A 20,964-nucleotide genomic window follows, 5' to 3' on the forward strand; every position below is an offset into this window, starting at 1 on the left:
GAAAGCTTATTGGAGCTTACACTCAATCGTTTACGATCTATATATAGGATGTATGTATGTATAGTAGTTGCTATGGGTAATTGAAATGCAGGTGGCGCGTCCCACGCGATCACGTTCCATTGCTGCAGCTGATGGGCGGGAGGCAGGCGGTCTGCCCTTTTGGGAGGCGCTACCTGGCTTACAGGTGCTCCACATACGATCCGCACGCCTGCCGACTGCTAACGATCCCCCGATCGTTAATGGATTGGCTGATGTCGACACCGTTAGTCGCCTGCCTGGTCAGTTAGTCGCAGGCGCTCGTGGAACGCACTTGGTTGGAGAAGGTAGCTCCGATAGCTGCTTTGTGTACTTGTACCTCTTGTACTTCGGCACGACAAGCGATTGATTTGTGGCCCAAATCTAATCGCAGTGAAAGTGGATTACTGATTAGACGCTGGTGATAGGAACACCCGAATTGCCACTCCGCCGCTCCTAATCATAGTTCAATGTTTAGTCTTTCGACAGTTGTGGTTGGGTTCGAGTGTGCGTGAATTACGACGAATAACTAAGTAGCTGGCACTATGGGCATCAAGGTCAAGGAGACGACCCCTGCGCTAATCCAGGAACTGCGGGACAGGTTCAACAGCAAATACGAATCGTCACCGCCGTCAGGTGAGATAATTCGCGTCCCACCCAACCCAAAGTGCAATGTGCATTAGCTGGCAAAAGCAATCAACTCTATATGGTATATAATAGTTACGGGTTTTTCATTCTTAACCCGGAATATGGCAGTGTTCTGTTAATCGGTTGTGCAGCTGCAATTTTCGACTGAGTCAATAAAATAAACTGAGCAAATAAAACAACTTTTGCCCGGCTCAGGCCCCAGCGATTAAGCTGTCGTCGTGAGTGCACTCAAGTGAAAGCTCTGAACTTGAACTTGGAACCCCCTAGGCTATAGCTACCCCAATATCTATAAATAGAAACGGAATGGGTGATTAGTGATTAACTTCAGGTGACTTCTATAGACAAAAGGTTAAGTGGGGAGGGGTCAAAGCTTAAACGCAAGTCTATTATTTAAGATTACTTTATAGTATGTAAAGAAATTATAATACTCCCTGCGCTTTCTTTTAATTTTGTATTTAAAAAACCTGTAATTAATTTAAGAGAACCAAACCTATATCTTCCAAATTTATACACAAGTACTTCTTCAGTAAACAAAGATACGAAATAACACTCCCATGTTAAAAATATTCTTTTATCTGAAACTTTGTGTTAAATAGCCCTACCTAAAGATAAGAAATAACAGCTCATGGTTCAATTTTTCCTTGATAGATAGAAAACACAAGCCGTAACACATCATAAAAATAAGTTCCTTCAATACAGATAAGATTGTTATAATCTCGTTTTACCTATCCCTTGCCAGAGCCCTTCCATGCAATCGATATTGATCGCATTCGCAACGATCATGTCTGGCTGCAGAGATTCCTGGAAATGCATGATCTCGACATGGATGCTTCCTTATCGAAGCTATGGGAGACCTGTGTCTGGCGCCAGTCCTATGGGGCCAACGATCTCACCGAGAGCCAACTGAACCAGGAGTATCTTAAAGAGGGTTCGGTGTTCGTGCACAGCAGCGATGTGGATGGAAAGCCTCTGTTGGTATTCCGCGTCAGTTTGCACAACAAGTCCAAAAATCTGGATGAACTCATCCGCATCGTTGTCTATTGGGTGGAGAGAACTCAGAGGGAGCAGCATATGACCCAGTTGACCATATTTTTCGACATGGCGGGCACGGGTTTGGCTACCATGGATCTGGACTTTGTGAAGCGTATCGTGGAGACTTTCAAGCTGTACTACCCCAACTGCTTGAATTACATTTTGGTGTATGAGCTGGCATGGATTCTAAATGGTGAGTAAACTAAAGAAACAAGGTCTGATTTTTATAAAATTCTCAACTGGGTTTAGCAAGGTATCTAGAAAATCCCATTAAAGAGTCTAATCTATTTATTCCAAAACTACTTTGCTATTATGTTACTTAAATTTCTTCTTCATTTTCAACTTTGAACTTTAACTGTGACCCTGACATCGTATCTATTCCCTTTTTCAAGCTGCCTTTAAGGTCATCAAGGCCCTGCTGCCGCCCAAAGCGGTTGAGATTTTGAAAATGATATCAAAGAAGGACATCAACCAGTATATAACCAAGGACAAATGCCTAGCCAGCTGGGGAGGAGGCGATAACTACGAATTTAGCTTCGTGCCAGAGGCGAGGCAGGTTACATCCAAGTCGACGGCCGCCGCCAATGCCGGCGAGGATGAACAGTTCGCGGACCGGAAGGTGAGTGACTGAGCCGGGCAGAATAGCAGGATACTATTAGATACCACACACCAAACAATAGACAAAATCTCAAACGGTGTTTGGATGACCAAGTGTCCGGCTGTGGGCGTGTTCCTTGTGACACGCCAGCTCCCGGAAGAAGTCGGTCTGTGGTCCTCGGTCGTCGGTCGACTAATTGCTTTTTCCGAAACCACACGCGAACCACCTCAAAGGACCTCTCTCCATAATTGATTTACATTCTTGGCGTATATTGATTTAGGGTGCGCAGTTCGCGTGTCCTGCGTGAGTTGCCTGTCCCCAAAAACTGACCACTAAGCTGAGCTAACCGAGACCCTGTCCTCGGGCACTGAAAGAAGTAATTAATTTATTTTGTAGGAGAGTTTATTGATAAGCCTTGCAGATCACAAGAAAATACCTTAAATTAATTGACAATTTAAAATTAAAAGTATAATGTATATTTGTTTGAATTCACCGTATTACAATTGCACTTTTTGAAGGCAAAAAATATCATTGCATACTTTTAGAGACCTTATCAAAAAATTAAACAAACTAGCTTTTTTTTGTTTCTTTAATATTTAAATGTTTTCTAATGGAGAATAGTAACAAGATTTAAATATTGTTTGGTTTAAAATTTATTGTATGCCTTTTTCCAAGTGTATTTGTGGTCTTCATTCGACGCAGTCTGTGGGCAAAACATTACTGCGACTATAAATAGCCCTTTATTTGACATATTGCTAAACTTTCGGCTCCTGGCTTGGGTAAGCGGTCAACTTGGGACCCCAAAGCGTTGACCCGTAAAAAGTAGGACACACATTTTCACTGGGATTAGAACATTCCGTGTTTGTATCGTATGTGTAAATGGTTCCCAGAGCGCGTGTTATCAGGCATTCCACACACACCCACACATATTTCACACCCACGCAACGTCATCGTTTAATGCACTCTCTCTCACTATCTCGCTCATTCACTCTCACTCATTTACAGTTTCAGTTCATTTTACGCAAGGCGGAGGCAGCAACAACAACAGCTGGAAGAAGCTGATCGCCGAGAGGAGAGCAAGCGGGAGAGCGAGCGTCCGGAAGAGAGAGACGAACAGAACCACCAGCTGTGCTTTCTCAAAAAGCTCAGCGCTTTTTGGGTGTGCTTTTCATTTAGTTGGAATTATTCCACACATTTGCGCGACAACAACGAAAGAAAATAGTCTCATATATTCCTCATAAATCGTTTGATTGCTTCAAAAACCAGTGCTAATAGGCATGGACACTTGCAATCTTTAATTGTTATTAACAAATAAGCGGAGAGACAAAAGCGCAAAGAGAAATCAGACGGAAGCTGCATTGTTATTGCTGTTGTTTTTGTACCAATTGATATTCATTCTTCAATAATAAAAAATGCCTAGGGTATGTGTATGTGTGTCGTACAGTGAAATCTCGCTAAGTGTCTCATAAACTCATTGTAAATCAACCTGTGTACCTCATTAAAAATGCAATAAATTTAAATAATTTAACCAACTACGAAGACCCATTTATAATGACATTAAATACGGTTGTTTAAAACGACAGTTCACTGTCCGGTGATCATGTGTGCCTTACGTGTAAATCTAAACAAAACATTAAGGAAAACCGATTCGGATCGAATTGACATTCCATGCAAGACGGTTTTTTCCACCTTGCATATTTGCCCTTCAACAAAAAGCCGACTGTTGTTTGTTTATTCTGTATAATATAAAGGAAAGAATGAAAAAGAATGCTTTTGTTTTAAATTTCTGCCCGTTGTGAACCATTTTTTACGGAAATGAACCAGTAAACTAGTTCATTTCCTAAGTTCGGCTCAAATTAGCAATTAATGTGAGATTTATAGTAACAAGATTAAAGCTTTATAAACGTATTATTTAAATAAATAATGTCTTAACAAAAGCAATAAAATAAGTAAAAATGGGCAAAATGCCCTAACGCGTCGAGTTAACGTCCTAATGCCAGGCGGCTTAATCCCAGTTTTAGGGCTGCCAACTTCCTCGCCAGCGAATTAAGTGCAGCAGGGCAATATCCAAATTCCTGAAAGTCCGGATTTAACTCTATGTTTTTAAGTACCAAGTCAAGTTCCGGGCTTAAACTCCGTGCCAGTGGCGAGTGTGACTGATGTCTGAGCCTGGTCGCTTCAACTACGTGAGTTCTCTGGGAGTGGCAGTGCGCAGTGATAAGTGCCGAACAAGATACCCCCACATAAAGCCCCATGATACGGTGATGCAAATATGAATTGTAAGACCCGCACTCACCCAGCATCCCCATCCGCATCCGGCTGAGAACCGAATCAAACCAATTTACAGAGCGACCTCTGGTCCAAGTGGAACCTTCGGCAATAATGCGAGCTCAAGGGTGTCCAAGAATAGAGGAGGCGGCCCTTGTGAAAATGACACATAAAAGCACGTTCGACACAGAAAAAGGGTGGAAAACGGGGGCGATGAGGCACCACTAGTATTTATGTATTATGTATCAGATAGCCATTTGAACGTATTCCCTCTAATCGACAGGTCACCTTTGCCAGCCCCGCTACCATGGTACTGAAGGAGTCCAACATCAACGAGATGCACACTCCATCCGAGGGTAAGTCTGACATGAAGCACATTGACCGCAGTTTGGTTAGACTCAGGGAGCCTTACATATTGTAGATTAATTGGTATATCTTTAATAATTCTTAGGTCTTAGGTTAAGTCAGGTTTAAAATCTAAAAGTAAAATTCCAACGTTTTTAGTTTGCTGTGTTAATTAGTTGCAGATTTCTTTAGACCTTTGCCTTTTACAGACTTAAAACTTAATTTAAAGAAGGCTTGAATTTACAGTTGTTTCAAAATAAAGCCAGTAAATTAAATTCTTAAAATATTATTTATTTATAATTAATATAAAATACAACTTCTGTTAAAGACAAGACCCTTTTCAAAAGGGTTTAAGGTTTAAAGACTAATATTAGTAGGCTTTGCAAATGTGTTCAAATACATATAAATTGAGCAAGCAGCTGTTAGTTACTATCTCCATTTGGCCAAAATTTTGTGTCTCAAAAATAAAAATTATAAAATTTTATAGTACTGAAATCAAGGGGTGTGTTACGTTCCATTATTTGATTAGGCATGTTGCAAGTGGACCCCAAGGAGTTTCTAAACTTTAACTCAAAGAATGCGGAGGCCACGCTGAACCTCAGATCAGTTTCCAAGTCGACGGCAATCACTTACAAGGTAAGGTATGGATTCCTGTGCTTGAAATCCCCGATTAATCTCGATTCTCATTGCAGATCCAAACCACATCGCCAGAAAAGTTCCGAGTGCGACCGCGATGTGGCATTATACAACCCAATCAGGCGGCGGCAATCAACATCTGGCTGAAGTCTGAGCATCAGCTGAGCGGAGAGAGTAAGGACAAGTTCCTGGTGATGGCCATGGAGATGCCCGATGCGGACTGCGATTTGGCGGAGCTGTGGCGTAACAAATCTCCCAATGCCGGAAACGTGGAGCAGCATCGCCTGGTCTGTCGTCTGGATGAAAAGAAAGACAAAAATGCAGCGGATTGTCAAAGCAAGGCCAGCAAGCCGAGTGTAGACGACAAGAGGTCAAGTACGGTGAGTATCTCGAAGGGAAATGAGCATAATACAATAAATAATAATAACTATAAACAATACTATTTAACAGGGACTCGATTCGTCCGATGTGATAGCCCGGCAGCTGGCCTTTACACAGAACCTGCAGTATGTAACTTTGGCGCTGATGGTGCTGCTCTTCGCTGGCTTCGGCTTCCTCATGTACCAGCAGTTGGGTCACGCTCACCCCGGCGCTGGCACCTGGCCCAAATCAACGGCGTACTCCTGCAAGAACAAATAATATTTACTGTCACCATGTAATCTGACCAGGCAGGAGCCGAACGATGTCAACAGTGACGACCACATTAATAAAAAGCGCGACCAAGACCGCGACTGCCAAGAGATAGATAGCTACTGCGCCTGTGCTTTGGATTTAATGGATCTGGGACTGGACTGGACCGATGCCGATACCGAGGGCGACTGCCTGGAGGCCCTGATCCAGGCACAGCTGCTGCTATGCCGCAGATGTTACGGTTACGGCTCCTCCAGCGACCGGCAGCTGGGTGGCGTTGCAGCTGGCGGCCAACTGCTTGGTCTCATTGCCTTTGCCCGGAAGGTGATGCGCGTCGTTCTCTCACTGTCGCTACTGTTTGGCATCCTTTTCGTGAGCTTCTACCTGGGCAGCAACTACGACGGCAACAGCATCACCACCACCACCGCCACCTCCCTAGCTACAGTCGACTCAGGAGCCAGAGGCCATAGGCAGCCGTGTTATTAACCTAAACCCAAGCCCGATTTGTTAACCAGATTTAATTGTTTTACCTTGGAAACTGTACGCATCTTAGAGAAAGTATTTTATTACAAATCCAAGTAGAAAACTGAAAATATTAATACCCTCTGTCGTTCTTACCTGCGGTGCATCATCTAAAAGGGTACAGAAATGGCCCTAAAATGGAGTTTCCTTCAGGTCCACCCCGAAATATATAAATATATACCTCTTTAGGTTTAAGGATTTAGTTTCCTGGTTTCCCTAATCGCCCCTCCCATTCCTCCCTGCCTGGGCCAATAATTATTAATAATAAACTGTGTGTAGGATATGTATTTTGTATAATGTAAACCAATAATGTTCGATCAAAGTTGATTAGTTTGTAAATAAATCTCAAATTAGTTTCATTTTGCGTTCAAATACAAATTTATTACGGTTTCGTATTCAAAACGTATTTATTTAATAAACAATTATTGGTTGAATTACTGTGTTCAAAGTTTAAACTCAAAAGCTGCATTCTCAGTATAATTTAAACGAAAAAAACTCAAATCTAAACGGATAACGTGTAGGGATGTAAGCGTAAAAGAAAAGCCGCCACAATGCGGCCAAAAAAGTCAACGTTTGTTGGTAAATCTTAAACCTATTTCTTTTTGGGACCCCGCTTGGCAGCCGCCTTCTTGGGCTTCTCATCCTTCTGCGGCTGATCGGGCTTGTCACTTTTATCGCTACTCTTGGGCGTCGTCATCTCGACATCTTCCTGTGAAACCGGTGACTTATCTTTGTTGCCGTTGGAGGAACCCTGCTTGGCAGCCGGCTTCTTGGGCTTCTCATCCTTCTCCGACTTTGGCTGCGTCGCCTTATCCTTCTCGGCCTTCTTGCCGCCAGCCGGTGACTTCTCCGCTTGCCCATTACTGCTGCTCGCCGCCGCCTGCTCCTCCGCCTCAACCAGGCAGATGGCATGCTGTCCACCGCCGGTGGCCAGCAGTATGCGCTTGTTCTGTGTGTTCTTGCTGGCTACCAGGACTGGTTCCACCTCATCATCTCCATCACCGATGCCCAGCTGGCTGTTGGAACCCAAGCCCCAAGAATACAGCTTGCCGTCTTCGGTGATGGCATATGAACAGATTTCGCCGCAGCCCACGTAGACGATCTTTTCTTTTAGTTTTGTAACAGGAGTCAATTTGGACACCACATCCTTGATGTCTGGGCCTAGGCCCAGGCGCCCGTAGTCCGGACGACCCACAACGGAGCACTTTAGGTCTGTTGTCAGCACTATGGTGTGATGGATTCCGCCGGTAATCTGCTTCACGTCCTTTAAATCTGTTTTAAGGGGAATGAGCACGCGATCGGTCTCCTTCTCGTGGGCCAGCTGCTTGAAGTTGTTGAGGCCCACGCCCCAGATGATCTGCGTGCTCGATTCGCGCATAAAAGTGCAGAAGTTGGTGGCCCAAATGGCCTCCATCGGCTTGGTCCGCTTGACGATGACCTGGGCGGGCAGCAGAAGATCACGCTTGCCACGGCGGCCTGCAAAATGGTGGTTTAATTACAACTTTGATAACGTGTTTGCTTGGCGTGACTCACCCTCTCCGCCGACGGAACGCTCCGAGATGCGGCCCAGTTGTCCCTGTTCGGCACAGCCCACGGTGTACACCTTTCCAGTGGTGGTCAGGATCACCAAGTGATCGGCGCCCGAGGCGATGCTGTTGCACAACTGACCATCCAGCAGATTGATGGGCATTCGCTTGTTACCGTCGATGGTGAGGCCCATGTTGCCGTGCGAGTCGCGGAAAGAGCCCCAAGCGTAGACGCGCCCGTCCTCCAGGATACACGCCGAGTGCGAGTCTCCCGCCGAAATGCGCAGCGCCTTGCCAGGCAATTCGACCAGGGCCGGCCTTGACTCGCTGCCCTCCTCGCTGGTGTCGCGACCCAGAGCGCCTTCATCGTTGCAGCCGAACGAATAAATGTCCCCGTTTTTGGTCAGCACCAGGTTGTGCACACCGCCGGCACAGATATCCACGGCATCAGGTATGTCCTCCACCAGGGTCAGACGCTTGCGCTCCATCACATCTTCGCCGAGACCAAGCTGGCCGATGTCGCCCATGCCGCAGACCAGCACATTGCCAAGCGTCGTCCGCCGGGTGGGCAGCTCTAAGTGGAACGCGATGCGGGAGCGCTTAGCCGGCATGGGCTTCGCATCCGACTCCCCATCATTGTTGTTGTTCGGCTGGGCCTTTCGACGCGGCATTTTGTCTCTGTTGTGTCGGTGGGGATTGGCTCCGAAACTGTATCAGATATATAAGGTTATGGACGCCGACTGCCAGGCACGCTCAATGGAACTTACAGAGAAATTAATACCGAAGCAGGATTTCACGTTTTGTTGCTACGGCGGTTTTTAAACGAGTGAAAACCGAGTAGCAAGCCGAAAAGAAGTTGGCTTATCTTAAGAAATGCGCGGGAAGCGGCAGATGGTGGGAAATCAGTGTGGCCAGATGAAAATGCCTTGACTTTCCCCCTAAAAAATCTCAAAAACCCGGAAAATTCCCAGATTTTCGACCTCAGAACGAAAAGTCTGGCATCGCTGGTTGCTCATGATCGAACAGGGTTGCCAAGTACTGCGGTTATCGATGACACCCCATAGTGCCATCTCAATCGATAGCTGGCGCGAACGATGCTAAATGTCGCCATCTTTTATTAGAAATGCGCAGCTGTCCCGACGGAAAATAATCGCACTACAAAGAACGCGTAAATTAAACAACTAAAAATAAGCGAGTTGGGCCCCTAATTCAGTTAATTTAGCTATTGGGCAGCTAACAGTAGGTATTAGGTGAATGGTGCGCCTTAAATAAGGCGTTTTTGGGCTTGATAAATCAATAAACGCCACCTCTTGGGGACTCACAACGCCCGCTGTGTGTCGCCACCAAACACTGCCCTCCAAAAGTTCGTTGCCCAAACTAAACCTGTTCATTATCCGTACAGGAATGCCGAGGAAAGCCAAAAAAGCGGAGGATCCGGATAACCTAAAGTCGTTCTTCAATAATTTCCACAAGGAAATTGGGGAGAGCAGCGATGACAAGGTAGTGAACAAGATCATGAAGGCCATTGACGCGGAGGAGGGCGACTTGACTTTTGAGGATGACACGGATCAGGAGGAAGACAAGGCGGCCGTGGTTGTCGAAGATGAGGACGAGGAGGAGGAGTTTGATGAGGACAAGTACTTCATAGACGACGAGGGAAATTGCTATATCAAAACGACGCCCAAAAAGCAGAAGGAGCTGCAGGAGAAGCTGAAAGAGCGAGAGGCGGAGAAACCCGGGAAAAACACACGATCGGCGACCAGCAAGGCCACCAATAAAGGTGGGTATTTCCATGGGTAATCCTTGGGTCGTGCTAAATTCTAAACATATTTTTCGTAGCCATCAATCTGCGCCCGGCGAAATCGCCACCAAAAGGCGCCGCTTCCAAGACCACACCGGAGCCGAAGCCTATCAGCGTCCGTCCAGCGCGAGCAGCAGCAGCTAGGCCAAAGCCAGTGGAAATGCCCCCGCCTCCAGCACCAAAACCAGCGTCCACACCCGTGGCCACACCTAAAAGGGGCAGACCCAGGAAAATACCACTCGTGCCGAAGTCTGAAACCATCGATCTGGAGCGGGAGATTGAGGAGCTAGTGGATGACCCCAATATCAATGCAACCGGTTTGAGTGATCTCACAGACTACACCGTGGACAGCGCTGCCGTTGAGGCGGACAACTCAGTGCTGAGACCCAACGAGGATGAGGTGTACGAGTTCGAGGACAATGCCGCGGTGGAGTCGGCGGAGGAGCCAGATGACAAGCAGGACTTGGACTTTGTGCTGACCGGCAAACAGTTGAAGCTAAAGTCGCAGGCGTCTCCCGCCAAGCAGGCGGGAGTCAAGCAGTACTCCTGCTCGCAATGCTCGTACACGTCCAACAAGAAGTTTCTCATCACCCGCCACTGCCGGACGCACGACGTGGAGCCCGCCTTTAAGTGCTCCATATGCGAGCGATCGTTCCGATCGAACGTCGGGCTGGTCAACCACACGAACACGCATCTCGGCAAGAAGCCGCACAAGTGCAAGTACTGCGAGAACGCCTTTACCACCAGTGGCGAGCTGATCCGGCATACGCGCTACAAGCACACCAAGGAGAAGCCGCACAAGTGCACGGAATGCAGCTACGCCAGCGTGGAGCTGACAAAGCTGCGCCGCCACATGACCTGCCACACGGGCGAGCGGCCATACCAGTGTCCGCATTGCACCTACGCCTCCCAGGACATGTTCAAGCTGAAGCGTCACCTGGTGATCCACACCGGCGAGAAGAAGTACCAGTGCGACATCTGCAAGTCACGGTTCACGCAGTCCAACTCCCTAAAAGCACACAAGCTCATCCACAGCGTGGTCGACAAGCCTGTCTTTCAGTGCACTTTGTGTCCAACGACCTGTGGACGCAAAGCGGATCTACGCATCCATATCAAGCACATGCACACCTCGGAGCAACCGCTAACGTGCCGCCGTTGCGGCCAGGAGCTGCCCGATCGTTACCAATACAAGCTGCACGTGAAGTCCCACGAGGGCGAGAAGTGCTATCGCTGCAGCCTCTGCAGCTACGCCTCAGTGACCCAGCGTCACCTGGACTCTCACATGCTCATCCACCTGGACGAGAAACCGTTCCAGTGCGAGCACTGTCCGATGGCCTTCCGCCAGCGCCAGCTTCTGCGTCGCCACATAAATCTCTTGCATGACGCGGCGTACCAGCCGCCGCAGCCACGCGCCAAGGTGCACCAGTGCCCCAGCTGTCCCAGGAGCTTCACGCACAAGGGTAATCTCATGCGGCACATGGAGCTGCATGACAACTCAGTGGACATTCGCGAGAAGCAGCTGCAACTCAAGATGGGCAGGAATCTCCGCTTGAAAAAGGACGGAACTATCGTCAAGCTGGTCAAGCAGACGGATCTTCAGAGCACGGAAGAGCCAGTTGAAGAAGACAACCCGGAGAGCTATGACCTTGCCGAAATCGTCAACACTGACGAGGAGGACGGCGACGTGGAGTTTATTGCCACTAAGCCGAAGCCGAAGCCCGTCATTATCAACAAGCAGGCCAAGTCGCAGGCCGAGAAGGGGCCCGTGATCATCAATAAACGGCTTCGAACGCAGACCGGCACCAAGACGTTCCACATCAAGGAGGAGCCGAACAACTCGGACTTTACCCTGGAACTGCAGGGCGATGATGGTCAGCTGATGGTGGTGGAGCTAGTTAACGGCGACGAGGACGTTGTGGTCAAGCGAGAGCCGAGTGCGACCAATAAGATAAGTGCCACCAACTGCTTTGGCTTCGAGGTGAGTTTGGAAGTGATTTAAGATTTCAATTAAATATATTAAATATGAATTTATATATACTCAGGAGGATGACGATTACGAAGAGTATGATGCGGTGGACGAGGTGGATGAGGCTTCGCAGGAGTTTCTGCAGCTTATGGATATGATTGAGCAGGATACTTAGTCTCTTGCCAAGCAAAAATAACAAATTAATATGTAATATAATAATTATATATGTATAGTGGCGTAGAAGAGTCTTATTTTCTGTTTTCTATTTAAATAAATGTGTAAAAATCAAGGACCTTAAAAGGTGATTATTTTTATAACTAATATAACTAATGATTTCATTCCCTGCAAAAAATATAGAACTGAGGTAAAAGAAACTCCTTCATCTGACAACTTGGCATAAATATTTATTTAAATACATTTACAATATGCTTTCAATGCTTCTTCAATAGTTGGTTTGTGGGCAAAATGTTAGGTGCGCTTCTCTGGTGCTCTTCCCTGGGCGTACACTGTAAATTCTCGGCTATTAGTTGTCCTCGTTCCTACCGTAAAATGTTTTTGCATAGTTTACAATTTGTTTTCAATGATCTCTTCAGCAATCTGGTTACTTTCCGTTTTCTAGTTATTCTCTTTCTTTTTTTCTCAGTGTATAACTACAATAAAAATATATGTAGATTTATATATAATATATTATATACTCGTACGTGTATATTTTGTAGGTGGTGCAATGTGCAAAAATCTGCTGTGCAGTGCATCATTATCATTACTTTCATATATAATTATGTATATATATTTTATAGTTGATTCTTGTAGTTGTTGTTTCATAAAACGTTAACAATTTGTTTTGCGTTAATAGTACGTAAGTATGTGTATACGAATTGCCTTTCTTGTTGCATAACAATTAAAATATGGAACAACGTTGATAAAGGAAGTGCACATTATAGAGTTCCGAGTTGGATTACGAGATAAACGACACTTAGAAGTCGAAAATTGCTTGCAGAATCGACGAAACACACACACACATATATAGAAATACAAGAGCGTAAAAAAATTGCATATATCCTATGATTAAGTTAATGCTCTGCGAGATTTCGCTGTGGGGAAGGGGGACAACTATTAACGTAACTTTAAAGTGAAACTAAATTAAACGTAAACATAAACAAATTCTTGGAAAGCTGTGTGCTATGGCTCTTTGCCCGCTCACGGATAAGCTTGGCTTATATATCAATTTACTTTTGGCTTAACTTTTTTTTTCTGTAAGGCTGCTGTTGGTTTTGTCGTCCTTTCCATCCATTCCATTTCATATCCTTTCTCTCATTGCTTCTGTTTTTCTTTTTTGGTTAAACATAAAATAGGGCCTTCTGTGAGCTTTCTGGGTTGGCAAAGGGGGAACGTACTTAGGTAAATCTTAGAATATCTTCAGTTTCTGCAGGAAATGCAACAGGGCGGCACTGAGGCAGGCCTGCGGCTGCTGCTGCTGTCTCGCATTTGCGGCAAAAGAGGCTCTGCCGTTCGCAATTCACGACTGCTCCCTCTTTTGCCTCTTTGGCTGCTAATTGCAATTGAGCGTGTTCTGGTTGGGGCTGGTGCGCGAGACGTTGTTGTGATTGATCTGGTTCGACTGCGTGATGCTATTGTCGTCGCTGGTCTTCCACGAGAGCAGCTTGTTGAGCAGCCGGTCCATGTACGGATTGCTGCCCAGTCGTGCCACCTGCGGTGTGGGTTAAGGGAAGGCCATTAGTACTAAGTGTGAAACTAGTAATGTCTACTGTTTCTATGACCTTTTGCTCTCCCTTCAATATTTTTCCTCCACCCATTTAGATAAGCTAACAAAGGTCATAAAAGGCCAGACGCTAGTCCTCCTCCTTCTCAAGTACTCACCTCCGCCCGCGCCTCCGCATCGAGCGACTCCAGAACCTTGCGTGTATATTGAAAGCTGCCCAGCTTTTCCAGCAAGGTGATGCAGTACTTCTTGACCTCAATGTCGTGCGTGCGCTGGCGTAATATGTCTGTGGATTTAAGCCCCAAGTTGATGAGTGGTTAGGAGCCTTTGGCTAGGGTAGTCGTTCGACTTACGTAAAACCTGTTTATCCTGCTTCTGGGTGCGCACCGCATGGATTACCGGGAAGCCGAACTTGCCCTCCGTCAGATCCTCGGCAAAGCTCTTGTTCTCCGTGTACTGCTTATGCGGAATGACATGCTTTAACGGTTAACCCATGATTGCCAGTGGCGGCACACTCACCTCTTTAAGACTGAGATTGCAGTAATCGTCGCGTATCTGAAAGTATAGACCCAGAATAGCCGTCAGCTTCGAGTAGTCCTCCTTGTTGGAGCTGAACAGCTGCATGAGGCGAATGGCGAGCATGAACAGGCCGCCAGTCTTGCGTACGGTCATCAGCTTGTAATCGAACTCCGAGGGACAGGTAAAGCTGTCGCGCCAATAGATCTCCATGCCCTGGCCCCGATGCAGTTCCAGCAACTGTTCCGTATACACTTTTGTGGCCTGCAATGAGAAGTGCATATTACTTGGCGTTCCCTGGAAGCATACATGGGAACATGATGATCTACCTCTGGGTGTCCCAGCTGCTGCACCTTCTCCAGGGACAAGAACAAGACGTAGTTAGCCGCATTTATGGTGCTGGCCACGCCGTAAATAGAATGCGCCACCGGCACACCTCTGCGAAGTATCGAATTGTCTTCAATATCATCAATGCTGTAAGTTAGTATCAAAGAACACACATGTTGAAGAGCTCTGTCAGTTAACCGATCGTGTCCAAGGCAGTTATGTCTAGTTTTAAGTCTAGTTGGAAATGCTTCTGGGGGTTAGTGGGTATAGCGCAGACATATAATACTTTTTACGGGTGTTAGAAAGGTTTACAACTAATGTTAACACATGTTTTTTGAATTTTTCGTTTGCAAAAAGCGATAAATAAATTTTTATTTAATTTTGTTTAGTAACATATGTCCCTAGAAACATTTATTCTTTTGGCTAGCAACATTTCTTAGGCATTTTTATGTTAAATGTAAGTTTCGTGTATTTATTTAATTTTTTAAATTAGTTTTTGCAAGCAAATATTTAATATAATTTCATAATTTCATCGCTCATGCTTATTCTTAATTTTATGCTTTCAAGAAAGCTTCATAGTTAAATTAATAAATTAATATTAATTTTCCCACGAAAACCAATATGTTAAATTTAATTTTTTAAGTTGTTTAAGCTTATTTTTTTGTTAAAAGAAAAATATCAACTATTCCTATTGAATTTGATCATTCTTAATTTATGTTCTTAAATTTTTTCATCGCTCATGCCTATTCTTACTTTAAAGTCAATATTTATTAAGAAAGCTTCAAGAAAAACGGAAGCCGATTAGTCATGCCTTTGCTAATCAGCTCAGTAAATTAATTATAAACAAAATAGCTGTAGCAAGCCCCAAGTGAAGCACGTACCATATGTGGTAATTATACGTATTTAAAGAGAATTTCGCAAATCACAATTCCAGTGTGAATGAACCGTGCCGTCACGTGTCCATCTCTGACTTCCCCTCAGACAACTGGGCAACCGAATAGGTGTCCCCCTGCCCGTGTTGGCAGGCTGGCTAGCATACATATTTATGAACATAACATACGTTGGCCCCATAATAGATGTGTAAATTTAAGCCCCGCTTTAAGGCCGGGCGGCGTCGCTTCAATAACTACGATGCCCTGGGCAGCCCAACATTTGCGTAATTAAAAAATGTTTGCGCTCCGCCAAAGCTGGCAAAGCCATTGGCAGGGAATGGGCTTTGGGATGGGGATGGGGCAGGGCAGGATTGGATGGTGTGTTATGAAGGCGTGGGCGTTGAAGCGACAACGCACAAAGGAGTGGAGGAGGAGAGGCTGCCTGGAAGGATATTGAGGAAAATGGGGAAAAAGAGTGGGCGTGCTGCCACTGCTGCTGCGTGGCAAGAGTTGTGACAATGCCTGTCGACTAACGACGGCCTGACTAACTGACAATGGGCATAAGTACATGAATGACGGACGGACGAACGGAGAGAGGGATGCAGGGTCTGGCATCGTTGTAAAACTAAGTTTTTGCCAATATGAAAATGCATTACGAAAAAACATCAAGAACACTTGGGAGGCCACTCGGGCGAATGGGAATAGTGGGCGCTTTGAAGGAATGCTACTGCTGCTGCCAAGGAACAATGCCGGGGATTTTAAGCAGAATTAAGGCCATTTCTGAGTGTTTGCCTTCGAATAGAAGACGGCGAAGGCGACAGGTGGCCGGAGGCTCTACAGGATTAGCTCCTCTGTCTGATTGAACCCATAGAGAAAAACGGCTGACTGCCTGCTAAGAGATAGGGAAAAATCCCTGGACTCTGCCAGAGGCTTTAATTGAAAAGCAGCAGACACTTCAATTGGCTCGGTTCAAAGATTAATTGTAACGTTCCAACTCATCTGCCTCGCCACATTCCGCATCTCACTGGGCTCTGCCCTCCGCCCTACACTCTCGACTGGAGAAAAATCTAAATAATTTATGCAATTTCGAGGCGAGCAATGAAATGCAAAGAAATTCAATTGTAAACAGAAAAAGCTGCGGGCTCACGATGAAATTTTAGGAATTGATTTGGGGGCCAGCAAACACACACACCAACACCACCACCACTGCGAGCCAACAAATAGCCGAGAACATTACTCAATATGGCCAAATCAGGTCGCCAGTTGGACGGGAGAGGTGTGACTCACACTCTGCCTGATAATGTGCGTTATGGAAATGAACTGTGGATGATAAGGGCTTCTCCAGAGGCGCCCATATGTGGCCTATTCGGATAATCTTCTCTTCTTTCTGGAGGAGTGTCCGTTTGCTACATATTCGAGGCACAAACACACGCAGTGCTTTTGCTCGAAAAAGTTCACACTCGATTAGGCATTTTATCTGGAATCCATCTAAACAAAAGCAAATAAACCAAATGTATACAAAACTACAGGCAGGCCGTGTGCAAGTGCGAATAGAGATGAAACAAGCGCCTGGAGGAGGGCAAGGGTAGCGTGGCATAGACGCCTCTGGGGGGGTTTTTTTAGGGTCGGTGCGAGGAAAACAAACAAAGGTAAACAAGAGCCAAACAATGCAGAAGAAAAAAGCGCAGGCCACGAGGCAAAGGTCGACATTTAAATTTAAAACACGTCAGAAGCATGATTAGTTGCAATATCGACAGGTATTCAAAAATAAATGCAATAGCGGATATCCTATTAGTACCACCTACTAGGCTTGCTTTATAGTTATTTGATTATGACCAAGATAGTTATTTTGTGATGTATATTAAGAGAATAAATAATGATTTTTGGTCAAACAGGCCACCTACATTTTTACTGTAGTTTTAAAAACAATATTTGTATTAAACAAATATACTGGAAATTTTGTTTGTATCTTAAAAATATTCTTCCTTAAAATAATACTGCCCAGCTAACAATTTCTTACAAAAAAACATTTAATAAAAGCCATGCCAGTTATGTTACTTAAATATTAAACTAAAAATCCAACGCAATAATTACTCTATTTATTTATAAATAACTTCCCCCCGGATGCTATTATTTCGACCGCATCTGTGTAAACAGTAAATGATATACTCACAGCAAACTGGAATTGTGCAGCATCTGCACAATGTCCCCGATCTGCGCCAACTTTTCGGCCGGTATGAGCAACCAGTGATTGAAGGCCAAGGCCAACTCGGAGCGGAATTGTTTGCCAGGAATCTGTTGTATGTATGTGAAGGGCTGCAGCAGAATCTGGATAACCAGCCACCGTCGTCGTCGTCGTCGTGTCGCGTGGGCGGAGTGAGCGGGGGGATTTGTGCGTGGGCCACATGTAAATAAACCCCAAAGAAGGTGGAGCAAAGAGAAGAAGGCCAAAAGCGAGCTGGTTAGTTAGTGTTTTTCGGGGAGGGTGCCGAGGGCGAGGGCGACTTTGCCCTGGTGTCGCCTCGCCACCTCCAAATGTCAGAGTTCAGGGGTCCGGAAGGATTAAGCCGCGGGACACGTACCTCATCCTGCTCCTTTTGCGTTGATTTATCTTTGGTTTTCTGCAGTATGCTGTTCAGTTCTTCCATTGTTGTGTTGTTTGTTGCCTGCTGCTCAAGATTCGTCTGCCTTTTGTTGTTTGTTGATTGCGCGGAGTGCAGTGTGCCCGCCCGTTTCTTGCTTCTTCTGCCGAACTCGCCAGAAACCGCGGCAGCTGGTCAAACGGGTCGATTATATCATCTTATCGATAACTCCGACGTGCACTTGCTCATCCCTATTGGTTGCCTGCGTGGAAAATAAACTTTCCAGCTTTTTTCTGTTAAATATAGACGAATTAGAATAGACCAACAACGAAAATGGCTGCTGCAGCGCCAACCCGGAACAACTGGAACCCGGCGATGAAGCACAACGATATGGAGCGGTAGGAAACGGCCCGCCCTAGCTGGCAAAGCAAAGTCCGCCCTCACATGTCGTTTTATTATTGTTATTTGGCACAGGTGGATTTGCATTTATCCCGCATACATCAACAGCAAGAAGACGCGCCAGGAGGGCCGCCGGCTGCCCAAGGAGAACTGTGTGGAGAACCCCACCTACATCGAGATCCGGGACGTGCTGTCGGTGACGAACCTCCAGTTCCTGGTGGAGAACATGAAGTACTGCCGCGAGAAGAGCAGCGAGCTCCACTTCCGCGGCCGTGTGCGCGTCCAGCTGCGCAACGCGGACGGCACGCTCTTCAACAGCGACTTCACCTCCCGCGAGGACATCATGCGGCACATCGCCAGCAAGATTCCGCAGCTGAAGACGCGCCAGAACAAGACGGGCGACTCGTTTCACCAGCAGTCGCAGCCACAGACGAGTGGCACCACCAGCGGTGCTGGTGGCGGCGGCGGCGGGGGCGGCAAAAAGGGCAAGGGCAAGCGTCGTTAGAGCAAGTGTTTCTCGTTAGTTGGTTTCTTTTGTAATAAATGCTATAAACAGAGATTTGGTTGTTCTGTGCCAAGTTCAAGTGCGGGAATCCGGCCTTGGCACGCCAAAGTGTGCCAAAAAATCAAGCTATGGAAATGGAATCAGCCCATTGAAGCGTACGGAGAGAGCGGGAGAGAACCCAGTTCGGAAATGTATCAAGATCACACGAAGTCAGCGAAAATTCCGGCGAACAGGTATATATGGAGAATCTGAATCAACTGTCAGTCACGAACATCTACGATTTCACCTGGTCAGCGTTATAAAATCGGTTGTGCAGAGCAAATGCCCAGCCACAAGACAGTTTCACCTGGAGCACCCACCTACCTACTGATTATGATCAAGCCGGCAAAAATACGGACGTCCAGCCTCTGCGGCTATACGGTGGCCCTGTTACTCGTTTGGCTAGCGGTTGTCATTCAGTTGCAGCTGGTCAGTGCTGATCCTAGCAATGCAAGTACCACCACGGCATCGCCGTCTACAGTGGCCACCACCCGTTTGCCGGCCACCCGACGCGTCAATCCTCTCACGGAGTCGAAGCTGGAGAAGAATTGCAAGGCCCTCTGCGAGCACTGCGGCTGCTTGGGCTTCTACTGTGGCGAGGAGTGCCTGTGCGAATGCAATGACGAGAACTCGGACACGGAGTGCATCCGCACCATGCAGACGAATGCCAAGACCCTAAACATGCCCTTCGAGATCGTCATCCAGGGACCGAGCAGCAATCGCTTCGTGCGCAATGCCCAGCAGTTCGAGCAGAAGAGGGAGCTGGTGGCCAGGAGTGCCTCTCCATCCGGTAAAGCCCCTCGGAACCGTCGCTCCAACATCACCATCTATAAGCCTGCCAGCCAGAAAGTTTCCGGGCAATTTGCGGGCAATGCTTTGGAGACGGTATCCAAGGTTTCAGAGGTGGATCTGACCAGGCGCCACAAGCGGTCCGTCGATCATCTGGAGTGGTTCAATGACTTTGCCGGCTCCCTGGTGCGTCCCTCACCGCTAGGCACTCGTGCGCAAAAGTCCAAGCCGTCGGGTTTCAAGCGTCAGGCTGTTCAGGAGGAGCCTGCTCCGCTGTTGAGCCGTGAACCGTGGTTCCTGGAGCACAGCGCTCCACGTCTGACCCGCCCAGCTCCCTTGAACAAGGCTCAGGCTTTCCGAAAGACCAAGAAGAGCCCCTCCTCTCGCAGGTTCCCCAAAAATAAGGCAGCCGACAAGGAAAAGTTGCGTCGGGAGCCGGAGCGTGAGATTCGGCCGCTGCGCGATGCTCTGCAAGTGGTTGAGCGCATTCCACGAGTCCTGCAGGAAACAGTGAGCCATCTGTCGTCCGATCCCCGCAGTGGCGACGTGTTCAGCCTGAATATAAGGAACGAGGCTCTGCCCCAAGCCAAGAACCGCGAGGAAGATGAGGAGGAGGAGCAGGATCAGGAACACCGCCGGCCAAGTGCCAAGTTCCGTGATGTGCGGCGTAATGAGATCGTTCCGGAGGCCGTAACCCTGGCTGCTCCAATGACTCCAGCCCCAGCTATCCTTCCTGCCCAGCGGGTTGGTCTGCTGCCCTGGCTGCGTCAGCGGCGGCTGATGCGTCTGCAGCAGGCGAGGGCCAATTTTTAGAGGAGTACCTGCTGTCTTAATCAATCCCTTTATACGATAACTATTTTTACATTCATTTTTGTTGTATATTTATAAGAAATTTTGCAATTTTACCTATTAAATTTTAATGTTTCATACCCTGCAGAAGGCAGTAACGGTTTTCTTAAATGATAAATGAGAAATACGATTATTTATGTCCGCTGACATCTGCAGTAGCATACTTTTAAGCTGTACTGTACAATAGGAGCTCTCTACATAAAAACTTTGCACTTAAACATATTTTCTTATTCCAATATAGGCCAAGCAATCGGCTCTCTAAGTTTCAATAAATTTTCGGTAATACTTTCTTTTTAAAAACATATTTTCTTAAAATTAAATACATAATACAATTATAATTGTATCATGCTTAAATATGCTCCAAAATGTTTATAATTTC

At 46.5% G+C, this 20,964-nt stretch overlaps 6 protein-coding genes across 8 annotated transcripts; 4 read left to right on the forward strand and 2 right to left on the reverse strand.

Annotated features, from left to right (window-relative positions):
- Positions 1-326: 326 nt before the first annotated feature.
- Positions 327-7,053, forward strand: LOC108084418 (motile sperm domain-containing protein 2). The gene is given in 7 exon segments (XM_017180623.2): positions 327-651; positions 1,403-1,888; positions 2,088-2,314; positions 4,845-4,917; positions 5,436-5,542; positions 5,599-5,922; positions 5,993-7,053. Coding segments are annotated over 7 exon segments (1,974 nt in total). The 5' UTR covers positions 327-560; the 3' UTR covers positions 6,659-7,053.
- On the reverse strand, positions 7,049-9,145 carry Rcc1 (Regulator of chromosome condensation 1). Its single transcript, XM_017180625.3, has 3 exons — positions 8,988-9,145; positions 8,228-8,928; positions 7,049-8,170 (listed from the first exon to the last, which is right to left on the reverse strand). Exons 2-3 carry the CDS (start codon positions 8,889-8,891, stop codon positions 7,287-7,289), a joined length of 1,548 nt encoding a protein of 515 aa, XP_017036114.1. The 5' UTR covers positions 8,892-8,928; positions 8,988-9,145; the 3' UTR covers positions 7,049-7,286.
- Positions 9,146-9,302: 157 nt separating this feature from the next.
- On the forward strand, positions 9,303-12,276 carry CTCF. Of its 2 annotated transcripts, none has more exons than XM_017180614.2 (4): positions 9,303-9,459; positions 9,623-10,000; positions 10,060-11,999; positions 12,064-12,276. In XM_017180614.2, the coding sequence occupies exons 2-4, from the start codon at positions 9,625-9,627 to the stop codon at positions 12,160-12,162; spliced, it is 2,415 nt and encodes an 804-aa protein (XP_017036103.1). In that variant the 5' UTR covers positions 9,303-9,459; positions 9,623-9,624; the 3' UTR covers positions 12,163-12,276. The 2 variants fall into 2 exon arrangements, with proteins under 2 accessions (XP_017036103.1, XP_017036104.1); XM_017180615.2 differs by having other exon boundaries at positions 9,336-9,463.
- A 95-nt stretch (positions 12,277-12,371) lies between these two features.
- On the reverse strand, positions 12,372-18,163 carry qm (geranylgeranyl pyrophosphate synthase quemao). 2 transcript variants are annotated; one of them, XM_017180619.3, is made up of 7 exons: positions 18,005-18,163; positions 17,596-17,750; positions 14,553-14,661; positions 14,227-14,487; positions 14,061-14,163; positions 13,866-13,993; positions 12,372-13,695 (listed from the first exon to the last, which is right to left on the reverse strand). In XM_017180619.3, exons 1-7 carry the CDS (start codon positions 18,068-18,070, stop codon positions 13,537-13,539), a joined length of 981 nt encoding a protein of 326 aa, XP_017036108.1. In that variant the 5' UTR covers positions 18,071-18,163; the 3' UTR covers positions 12,372-13,536. The 2 variants fall into 2 exon arrangements, with proteins under 2 accessions (XP_017036108.1, XP_017036107.1); XM_017180618.3 differs by having other exon boundaries at positions 14,553-14,697.
- Positions 18,164-18,234: 71 nt separating this feature from the next.
- Positions 18,235-18,960, forward strand: Srp19 (signal recognition particle 19). The gene is made up of 2 exons (XM_017180620.3): positions 18,235-18,402; positions 18,479-18,960. Exons 1-2 carry the CDS (start codon positions 18,338-18,340, stop codon positions 18,906-18,908), a joined length of 495 nt encoding a protein of 164 aa, XP_017036109.1. The 5' UTR covers positions 18,235-18,337; the 3' UTR covers positions 18,909-18,960.
- A 65-nt stretch (positions 18,961-19,025) lies between these two features.
- Positions 19,026-20,675, forward strand: LOC108084414 (uncharacterized). The gene is made up of 2 exons (XM_041775214.2): positions 19,026-19,141; positions 19,203-20,675. The coding sequence occupies exon 2, from the start codon at positions 19,230-19,232 to the stop codon at positions 20,547-20,549; it is 1,320 nt and encodes a 439-aa protein (XP_041631148.1). The 5' UTR covers positions 19,026-19,141; positions 19,203-19,229; the 3' UTR covers positions 20,550-20,675.
- Positions 20,676-20,964: the final 289 nt, after the last annotated feature.

Source organism: Drosophila kikkawai, chromosome 3L (assembly GCF_030179895.1).
Source record: "Drosophila kikkawai strain 14028-0561.14 chromosome 3L, DkikHiC1v2, whole genome shotgun sequence".
NCBI classification, from domain to species: domain Eukaryota; kingdom Metazoa; phylum Arthropoda; class Insecta; order Diptera; family Drosophilidae; genus Drosophila; species Drosophila kikkawai.

Bases quoted from the DNA above. Each gene is read 5' to 3' on its own strand.
- Rcc1 (XM_017180625.3), bottom strand. From the start codon at position 8,891: ATGCCGCGTCGAAAGGCCCAGCCGAACAACAACAATGATGGGGAGTCG. The intron at 8,171-8,227 runs GTGAGTCACGCC...ACCATTTTGCAG, and splicing joins GCGTTCCGTCGGCGGAGAGG to GCCGCCGTGGCAAGCGTGAT.
- CTCF (XM_017180614.2), top strand. From the start codon at position 9,625: ATGCCGAGGAAAGCCAAAAAAGCGGAGGATCCGGATAACCTAAAGTCG. The intron at 10,001-10,059 runs GTGGGTATTTCC...TATTTTTCGTAG, and splicing joins CAGCAAGGCCACCAATAAAG to CCATCAATCTGCGCCCGGCG. The intron at 12,000-12,063 runs GTGAGTTTGGAA...ATATATACTCAG, and splicing joins CCAACTGCTTTGGCTTCGAG to GAGGATGACGATTACGAAGA.
- qm (XM_017180618.3), bottom strand. From the start codon at position 18,070: ATGGAAGAACTGAACAGCATACTGCAGAAAACCAAAGATAAATCAACG. The intron at 13,994-14,060 runs GTAAGTCGAACG...TTAAATCCACAG, and splicing joins GCAGGATAAACAGGTTTTAC to ACATATTACGCCAGCGCACG. The intron at 13,696-13,865 runs GTGAGTACTTGA...CCCACACCGCAG, and splicing joins ATGCGGAGGCGCGGGCGGAG to GTGGCACGACTGGGCAGCAA.
- Srp19 (XM_017180620.3), top strand. From the start codon at position 18,338: ATGGCTGCTGCAGCGCCAACCCGGAACAACTGGAACCCGGCGATGAAG. The intron at 18,403-18,478 runs GTAGGAAACGGC...TATTTGGCACAG, and splicing joins AAGCACAACGATATGGAGCG to GTGGATTTGCATTTATCCCG.
- LOC108084414 (XM_041775214.2), top strand. From the start codon at position 19,230: ATGCCCAGCCACAAGACAGTTTCACCTGGAGCACCCACCTACCTACTG.